The sequence below is a fragment of the Coturnix japonica genome, chromosome 20 (assembly GCF_054131305.1).
Source record: "Coturnix japonica strain WE chromosome 20, WE-NBRP24, whole genome shotgun sequence".
Lineage (NCBI taxonomy): Eukaryota > Metazoa > Chordata > Aves > Galliformes > Phasianidae > Coturnix > Coturnix japonica.
The window spans coordinates 12,191,412-12,200,762 of NC_140682.1; the positions used below are offsets into that span (position 1 = coordinate 12,191,412).

At 55.4% G+C, this 9,351-nt stretch overlaps 2 protein-coding genes across 6 annotated transcripts in view; both read right to left on the reverse strand.

Annotated features, from left to right (window-relative positions):
* LOC146757675 (uncharacterized) overlaps positions 1-8,771 on the reverse strand; it is a 61,907-nt gene extending 53,136 nt beyond the window's left edge. Inside the window, exons 1-4 of one of the 3 annotated variants that reach the window (XM_085520650.1) lie at positions 8,637-8,741; positions 8,474-8,563; positions 8,263-8,376; positions 6,056-6,456 (exon numbers count right to left, since the gene is read on the reverse strand). In XM_085520650.1, the coding sequence (XP_085376776.1) occupies positions 6,362-6,456; positions 8,263-8,376; positions 8,474-8,563; positions 8,637-8,667 (330 nt within the window). In that variant the 5' untranslated portion in view covers positions 8,668-8,741 and the 3' untranslated portion in view covers positions 6,056-6,361. Of the gene's footprint in view, positions 1-6,055; positions 8,564-8,636 lie in introns of all 3 variants that reach the window. The other 2 variants (XR_014936071.1, XR_014936070.1) reach the window with 2 other exon arrangements.
* Positions 245-3,680, reverse strand: LOC146757676 (uncharacterized). 3 transcript variants are annotated; one of them, XM_085520645.1, is made up of 5 exons: positions 3,359-3,555; positions 1,687-1,790; positions 1,531-1,612; positions 954-1,147; positions 256-515 (listed from the first exon to the last, which is right to left on the reverse strand). In XM_085520645.1, the coding sequence occupies exons 2-5, from the start codon at positions 1,755-1,757 to the stop codon at positions 476-478; spliced, it is 387 nt and encodes a 128-aa protein (XP_085376771.1). In that variant the 5' UTR covers positions 1,758-1,790; positions 3,359-3,555; the 3' UTR covers positions 256-475. The 3 variants fall into 3 exon arrangements, 2 of the variants coding, with proteins under 2 accessions (XP_085376770.1, XP_085376771.1); XM_085520644.1 differs by lacking the exon at positions 3,359-3,555 and having other exon boundaries at positions 254-515; positions 1,687-2,361; XR_014936054.1 differs by lacking the exon at positions 1,531-1,612 and having other exon boundaries at positions 245-515; positions 1,687-3,680.
* Positions 8,772-9,351: the final 580 nt, after the last annotated feature.

The following is a 9,351-nucleotide window of genomic DNA, read 5'->3' on the forward strand; positions in this document are numbered from 1 at the left end:
GGTGTATCTTCTTTGTTGCCACGGATGTTATTATTTGCTGTGGAAGTTTAAGAGTTTAATATTAAAACCAAGCCCTGTGAACATCCAAGAACAAGGGATGCTCACAGTTCATCGCCAGCAGTTCCAGATGGGCTGAAAGGCCACCAGTTGGGAACACCAACACGGAAACGTGGGACAAGCAGCTCCATTTCCAGGAGGGAAATGCATCAAAAATACATTTCAATATGAAATCAAATAGTTGGGATACTGGTAATTACTAAAGACAAAGCTTTCATAGTTCCTCTCCGCAGTCCATGAAAGGGAAAGCACGGCCAGGCCTGAAAACCAGACCACGCAGTGTGTGTCCTTTGGTGCACCTCTGAGGAAGCATTCCAGGTGATTCTGCTGTCCTTTGTGCCTTCCTGCTCAAGCCCTTATTGTTTCTTTTTGCTTTCCTTCTTGCTTCTCAGCTGAGCAGCACTTGCCTTGGGTTTCTTCACCATCTCCCACGTCTTAGACTCAAAACCCTCTGAGTCCTGCAAGAAGCAATTGGGAAACAGTCAGGGAACTTTCTAACAACTGGCTGACAGCTGCTTTGGGAGCTCAAGTCACCTGACCGAGCAGCTTTGGGGGCCAGCACTGGAAATCGCCTTCCTGACCTCAGGGCACATTAGAAACTCCACATCTGTCTAGTTCCCAAAAATCCCATGCAAACCAGAGCCTAAAGTCCTCTCTAGCAACGTGGTCCGTGCGGGGAGGGTGGACCCTCTGCCTGGCAGCTCATAGGGCGCAGCAGCAGCTGCAGGATAGGATGAGCTGGCAGCTCAAGGCTGCTGGCGTGCGGAAGGAAGGACAGAACCAAGTGCGGCGCTCTCAGCAGTGCCGGGGCACACTGCCGTAGGCAACAGCTACAGACAGTTCCCTCCCAGCCGACTGCCTGAGCATTCCTATCAATCTCACACAGCGCTACTTACTGCCTTTGGGGACTTGGAAGCTGGCAGGATGATGGCCAGCACACACAGGAGCTGGAAAAGGGCTCCAAACAAGAGTCTGTAGCGCAGCATGTTCTCCAATATCGTGGGCTCAGGGATCTCAGGTAGTGAGAAATGCAGTTCAGCAGCCATAGCGCAGACAGCTGCTGCTCCACTGCTCTCACAGAGGCTGCGTGCTGTAAGGGGGGAAAAAGGCATCATTAGTCTCAGGCACTGCAATGGGGTTACTTCCTGCGAGCAAACATTTCCAGGCTGACTTAGAGAGGTGCTGGGAAGATATCCAGGGCCTACTGACCCGAGAACAAAGAGGGACAGCAAACTTGCATTTCAGTTGCCTTTGCCCGCCTGCCTAGGAAAAGAGCCCTCAGCCTTCAGTACTGCTGCACTTGCAGGTGGGGGGAAGAGAAGCAAGAGAGGACGGGTGGACGTCAAACAAGGGAAGAGCTTAACAGACAAGAATAAACCTATCCCTGAGCTCCATCACACATGCGTGACCACTGCCTCATTACTATTAATACCAGTATTATTCACAGAATTAAAGGTTCCCATGTTCACGTACCTGGTTATGGACGTGTTTCCTGTCTTGCTGCTGCTGTGCTCTACAACGCCAGCCACGGAAATAAAGAGTGCAGAAAGCTGATCTGTTGAAGACAGAGGAGTGTGCTGTGCTTAACCGACACTGCTTCAGAGCACGCTTACAGTAAGGCACACCTACCTTACAATGGCCACGCAGGAAGCTCCAGACACAGCTCCGGACTGTTTCCATGAAGCATTTCCCAATTGCATTTCACAGCCACTCACGCTCTGCTCCTCGACAATCTGCAACAGAAAAGTCACAAGATGCAAATCCCATCCCTCGGAGATGTCACAGACCTCTGCACTCATGGAGCAGCACTCATGGCATTGGGTGAGAAAGCAGACGTGTGCTTACCGAGTGAGCGCTCTTTGCTGCCAGCTGCTGGTAGGAACCCACCTAACTCTAAGTACGAACACTAACCTACGCCTAACTCTAAAACAGGAACAGAAACCTACACCTAACAATAAAACATGAACAGTAACCTACTCCTAATTAAAAAACATGAACAAGAACCTAATCCTAACACCTAATCCTAACGAACTAAATCTAACAATAAAAACAACAATAAAAACAACAATAGAAACAGGGTTCAGATGGAACCGGGGGCCCGCAAGGTCTCAAAGGAGGAGCTGATGTTAAAGGAAGCCACCCGGCTAATGCTGGGGGCGGGGGCCGCGCAGACGGTACGGAGCCCAGCGCCTGGACCAGCGATGCTGCAGCTGAGGTGGTACTGCTGCAGGGCCTGGCACGGTGGTGTGGTGCCAGGCCAGCTGTGCATCGGGCGGATCCACCTCCATGGGCTCGTCCTCCGGTGGATCCACCTCCATGGGCTCATCCTCAGGTGGATCCACCTCCATGGGTTCATCTGGAGGTGGATCCACCTCCATGGGCTCCACGGAGGTGGTCACGCACCTGGCCCAGGCGCGATGGCAATGGGCTCCCTTGCCTGTCTGCTGCCTGATGGTGCTGGCAATGGGCCCCCTCCTCCTCCTCTTCGACCCCGCGGTCCCCGGAACCATCTCCCCAGCTAAATGGTGGGTTTCCTCCAGCCTCGCTCTCTTTGGCCCGTACATGGCTGTTATCGGCCGGAGATCTAAGAGGCGAGTGCGTTGCGTTGGGCAACGGTGACCAAGGTAACGGCTGTGGCCAGGGTTCTAACATGGCGGCCGCACTGCTGGCACTGCTGGCACTGGCGTTCCACATGGCATGAGGAGGGGGCTGGAGGACAGGGCACGGCACGGGAGCCAGAAGGCACTGCCTGTGCCCAGCGGGCAGCCCTTCTCTCCGGTCAGCAAGAGGCCACAGAGGAGCTGGCCCTGAGCAAAGGGCCCTCGGCCTCCTTCATCCTCCCCCTTCTCCCACAAGGGAATCTCTTGGCGCTGCCATACGCAGCACGCAGCACCACGCTGATCTGATGGGGCTCCTGAGCTCAGCGCCAACAACAGCAGGCTCCAAAGGGCACCTGACTACGCCTGCCTGCTGGGACACACCAGCTCTGCTCTCCCTGTTCCAATCCAGAGCCTCTCCTTGTAACACCTCCGACTCCATTTGCATCCACTCACTCTCATTACATCCCACGTCCACACATGGGGCCACGCTGTCTCACCGACCCTCAGTGGGGACCCACAGCCGTACAGCACCATCAGCACAGCAGAACCGGGCCGTGCTCCTGATGCTGCCGCTTGTCCAACCTCCCTCTCGCTGCCCCCATTCTGCTCAGGCAGCCGGTCCCAGCAACAAACACCAGCACAGAACTGCAGCCCCGACTCGTCCCGCTCACTGACAGCCAGAGCAAGGACATGTTACACACCTTCCTTCAGCTCCGATCACCTTCCCGGTGCCGCCATGCCGCCATGGCCCGGAACTGCTCCCGCCGGCACCAAGCGCTTCCTGCCCCTCCATCCCCCGCTCCTCCTTTCCCTTCACTTTCCATCCGCACTCAGGACGCACATCTCAATGGAGGTGGCTGCAGAACATCATCAGTGCAGGCAATCAACGGCTCCTGCTTCACTGCCTTGTGCTCCTCACTGACTGCTCTGCTGTGCTCTTTCCTAACCCCGCAGGATCACATCTGCCATCCCCTGCAGCCCCTGTGCTGTGACCAACACGATTTGGGCTCGGACCCATCGCCCTCCCTGCTGCCGGCCCTCCCCCATGCCCATGTGCTGCACCCACAGCGGCTGCCCCAGCCCCACAGCCCCGCAGCCTCCTGCAGGCAGCACAGCCCCGGCACCGGGCTCGGCCCCAGCCCCGAGGTGCTGCTGCACGGGCTGAGCCCAGACCCACAGCTGAGATGCAATGACCACTCATCAACATTTCACAGAATCACAGAGTTATCAAGGTTGGAAAACACCCAGGAGATCATCCAGTCCAACCCTTACCAATACTTCCCAGCTAAATCATGTCCCTCAGCACCACATCCAAACGTTTCTTGAGCACTCCCATGGTCAGTGACTCCACCACCTCCCTGGGCAGTGCATTCCAGTGCCTCACCAGCCTTTCCGAAAAGTAATATTTCCTGATGTCCAGCCTGAATCTCCCCTGGCGCAGCTTTGTGGGAATCAAATGTTGTTTATGCATTTAGAATAAGATAAAAATATTTTATTTCAATGTCTCATTATATAAGTGAAGCAATTTGTAGTTATTAGGTAGAAGTCACAGGTACAAAGACTGCAGCTCCTGTCTGTCCAGCTGTCTGAAATAGAACTACTGGTTTTTGGTGCCGGACAAATAAGTCCTGAGTAATAAAGGATCCAAAGAGGAGAAGTTAAAATAATTAACAATATGCCTGTATAAACTAGCAACAATGTATGTATTAATGTTTTGTTGTACAAAAATACAAGTCGTGACATACATAAGGATGTGCCTGAAGAGATATCGGGAAGGTCTGGAACCACCACCCCCCCGGCTCTTTGTTTAACAAAGGCGTCTGGGACAGAATAGAAGAAGCTTTGAAGGGAATCAACATATCAATACGATAAGAGTACCGAGACATCTTGGAAACAGAAACAGCAGGACGGCGACTGACAAGATAGCAAGTGAACTAACACATTTCAGAATGTAATTAACAAATGCAAACCTCGGGTAAAATTGTAACCTGTAATACCCAACCAAAGGGGAGAGGGGAGGGGAAAACATATGGGAGAAAAGGTATCAAAACTGTAACATCATGTTCATAGGGGCGCTTCTGCCATCAGGGCGCCCGCCATTGCAATCGCGAATAAAAACTGCTTTTATCAGAGATACCGTCCTGACCAAAAATTATTGAGGATATTTCCAACACTTGCAACTCCAGGAGGTGCACACAGAAAAGTTTCAGACTAGTTCTGGAAGGACAACACTCTCATGGCAGGCATCCTGCTGACTACGCCAATCAAATGTCTCACTCCAATTTGTAGGAGGGAGGCAAGGTTCTTTGATATCTGTATACCCGGCGTGAGATTAAGAAGCAACGGTTCAAATGTTGGTCCAGCCAGTTTATTAAAGTCCTAGCCGTTTTTAGGGAGTTGGGGAAGGGAAGGTAGGCGATAGGAAAGGTAGGAAATATAAGCAAGGAGTCTTTGTGGGAAGCAAGAGGGAGATAGTTGCCACCACGGATCCAGCGAGGTTTGTAGTTCAGTCATTGATGTTCATTAGTGGTGGGTCGTCAGGCATTGTTGTTTCACTGATGATGACAGTGATCATGATGATGAGGTCGACTAATTTCCAATGGTAGCACCAACTTATTTATAAGTCCAAAGTGGTCGAGTCAGCTCTCTCTTTTGAGTGACAGCTCAAATCCAAAGTAGTCGAGTCAGCTCTCCTTGGAGTAGAAAATTCTGGCTTTGGGATCTCAGCAGAAACTTCTTTGTTCCAGTCTTCCAGGCCTTGCCAGCAGATAAGAGGGAGCAGGGATGCCCATCTGCATCCTGTTTTTCATAGGACACGATGGCAGCATTCCCCAATTTTCCCATACCAAACTGGAGCTATTTAGTCCCAGGCCAGATCTTCCGCCCGTAAACATTCCTGAGCACTCTCTTCTGGAAGCAAACAGGTCTGAAGGAAGGTGCTATCAGATGCCTACAGGGTGATGCTGATTGTCACACGGTAGCACCCACCACTTGCCTCCTCCATAAATCAGTGAGAGTCTTATCACTAGAAAACACCTCAGGAAGCGAGTTTTGAGACAGAAAACAAAGACGGGTTGTCACACCATGGATCCTTTCCATTACCAACGTGAGGATCCCTGGAGTCCCATCACCCAAATTCAGCCCCCAGACCCTCCCCATTACCAATGCAGACCCCCCCACACCCCCCCCCGCATAGATTCCCCCTACGATTCATCTCTAATCCCACTAAAGGATGCCCTCCACCCTCCCCCCCATAATGGGATTCCTATGGATCCTTTCCATTACCAACACTGGGATCCCATCACTCAAATTCAGCCTCCAGACCCTCCCCATTACCAATGCAGAGCCCCCCCCCCCCCCCATAAGATTCATCCCACCCCCCCCCCAAAGCTTCTCACCTTCCACCAGCAGCAGCACCAGGGGCTGAATGGCAGAGGCTACAGCCAAGCGACCCAGCAGGGCCCTCCGAGCCCCACAAGGCAACATCCTGGGGGGGTCCCCCGGCCCCTCAGCAGCTCCCGCAGACACTCAGCTGCTGCCGCCGGGGCCCCCCCCCTGCTTCACCCCCTCGGCTTCCTGCAGCAGGAGGGTCACAAAGGGGGCAACGACCCCCACGGACCCCCCCGTGCTGGTGGCCAATAGGACGGTGACGGTGGCCAGAAGGAGCAGAGCCCGGGGGTGACCCGGAGGGTTGTGGGGCAGAGTCAGCAGCTCCAGTAGAGCCTCGTATACCGCCGGGACCCCCCGGGACCCCCGCATGCTTCACGGGGGGCTCGAGCTGCAGCAGCAGCAGCTCCACCTGTAGGGGGGGGGGGACACAGCCCTCCGTGGAGACACAGCTGACACGTCCCCACCCCTCTGAGGACACCCCCCCCCCCCCCTCCCCGGGGTCGCCCTCCTCCAGTTCCGTAAGCCGTAGGAACCAAAGCGAGGGCGGAACGCTAGTGAAGCGGATCGCGTTTTCCAGGGGGACCCATTTCCGCAGAGCACGCGTTCCCTCTGGGGGAGCGGGTTATGGGACGGACCCATTGGGGATAATGGCTGGAAGGGGGGAGTGGAAACCGGAGAGGCCTGACCTGGTGGCGTGGGGCGGAGGGGGGGGAACGGTGCAGGGAGCGGCACGAAGCTCCGGGGGAGCGGAAGAGGCTTGTGGGCTGAGGGCCGCCAACAGCCGCCCCCAAGGCTCCAACATGGCGCTGCGGGCCGCACCGGAAGTGATTACCCCGCCCTCTTCATAGCCCCGCCCCCTCGGTGCCCTATGGCTCCTATAGGGCCGGTACAGCCCTTCGCAGCCTCCCTATATCCGCCCTATAGTCCCTACAGAGCCCCCTTCAGCCCCACCGTGCATTCCCCGTGTCCCTCATAGAGTCTCTGCAGCGCCATAGAGCCCGCAGAGCTCCTATGGAACCTATACAGCTCCCTATGTAGGCTCCTATAGAGACCCCATAGCCCCTTACAGCCCCCTTATAGCCCCTCACAGACCCCCTGTAGCCCCTCAGCGACCTCCCAGCCCCTGTTTGTTCCTATAAAGTCCCCATATACTATCGGAACCTTCTTATAGCCCCTCACAGACACCCCCCTGTAGCCCCTCAGCGACCTCCCAGCCCCCGTTTGTCCCTATAGAGCCCCCATATCCCCTTTATAGCCCCTCATAGACCCCCTGTGTCCCCTCAGCGACCTCCCAGCCCCCGTTTGTCCCTATAAAGCCCCCATATACTATCGGAACCCCCTTATAGCCCCTCACAGACCCCCCCCCTGTAGCCCCTCAGCGACCCCCCAGCCCCCGTTTGTCCCTATAAACCCCCCATATCCCCTTTATAGCCCCCTTATAGCCCCTCTCAGACCCCCTGTATCCCCTCAGCGACCCCCCAGCTGTGTGTGTGTGTGTATGTGTGTATGTGTGTATGTGTGTGTGTGTGTGTGTGTGTATGTGTGTATGTGTGTATGTGTGTATGTGTGTGTGTGTGTATGTGTGTATGTGTGTATGTGTGTATGTGTGTATGTGTGTATGTGTGTATGTGTGTATATATGACTCTGCCGTGGGGTCTGGGGGTGACAGCCGGCGCTGGGGGTGGCTCGTCCCTGTCCCCGGGGTGCGGCGCGGTGACTCAGGGCTGGCCGGGCCGGTTCCCCCGCGTCCCCGTCCCCCCCCTCCGTCATCCCCCAGGGTGACACCGCCCCGGTTCGGTGCAGCCCGTGCAGCCATATATCCCGTCAGATCCCCTTAGCCCCGCTCCATCTGTGCCCCTATATCTCCCCTTTGAGCCCCCCCCCATCACTCCGTGTGCTTCCATCCACCCCACCGCTGCCCCTCAATCCCCTGTCCGTGTCCCCGCACCCATATCCCCCCCAGTGTCCCCCCCACACCATCACGTCCCCAAAGTCCTCCATGCTGTCGCCGTGTCCCCCCTTTGCCCCCTCTGTCCCTTTATATCACACGTCCCCACATCTCCCCGTATCCCTCCACGTCTCCCCATACCCTCACACTACTCCCATATCCCCCCCCACCCCATGTCCCCAATTCCCCACCGCATCCCCAGGGCCGGGGCGGGGGCTCCCCGTTATTTCCCAACGTGGCGCCCGCCCGACCGGCTCCAAACTCTACCCCGGTTCAACCGGTCCCTCCGGTCGCTGTGACACCCTCCCGGGGCGGGACAAGCGGTGAAGAGCCGGCACTGAGCAGCCGGTACGGGACACCCGGTGATGCACAGCAACACGGCTGGGAAGGGTGAAAAGCAGCCGATGTCAATAAGAGGAACCCGAGCAGCAACACAAGGCAGGTGATGCTCTGAGCCTCGTTGCTCAGTGATACCAACGAGGGGCTGGAGGCTGCGGGAACCGGAGCTGGAACCCATCGAGGATCCGGGATCTGGGGCTGAAAGTCACCAAAGATCCGGAACCTGGAGCTGAAATTGAACAAGGATCCGGGATCTGGAGCTGAAATTGACTAAGGATCTGGGATCTGGGTTTGAAACTGACCAAGGATCTGGGATCTGGGGCTGAAAGTCATCAAGGATCTGGGATCTAGAGCTGGAATTGAACAAGGATCCGGGATCTGGAGCTGAAATAGTTGGAATCTGGGATCAAAAGGGAGAGAGGGGTGAGGAAACGCTGCCAAAACACAGCGGGGATCCGGGATCTGGAGCTGAAAGTCATCAAGGATCCTGGATCTAGAGCTGAAAGCCACCAAGAATCTGGGATCTGAAGCTGAAATTGAACAAGGATCCTGGATCTGGAGCTGAAATTGACCAAGGATCTGGGATCTGGAGGTGAAATTGACCAAGGATCTGGGATCTGGAGCTGAAAGCCACCGAGGATTGGGGATCTACCACCAAAACAGATTGAGGATCTGGAACCTGGTGCTGAAATTGACCAAATCCTTGTGATCCAGAGCCAAAACCAAATGGAAATCTGAGATCCGGTGCCAAAACTGAGCCAGGATTTGGGATCTATCACTGGAACTGACTGAAGATTCAGGATCTACCACTGAAGCAGACTGGAAGGCCGGGGGTTCCAGGGCTGAAGCTGCACGAGGAGTTGGGATTAAGAACGAAGCCAGGATCTGGGCTCCAGCTGAGACCTTGGGGATCCATTGGGATCCATTGGGATCAATTGGGGGTCCATTGGCCACCACTGGGATCAATTGGGGGTCCATTACCCACCATTGGGATCAACTGGGGGGGCATTGCCCACC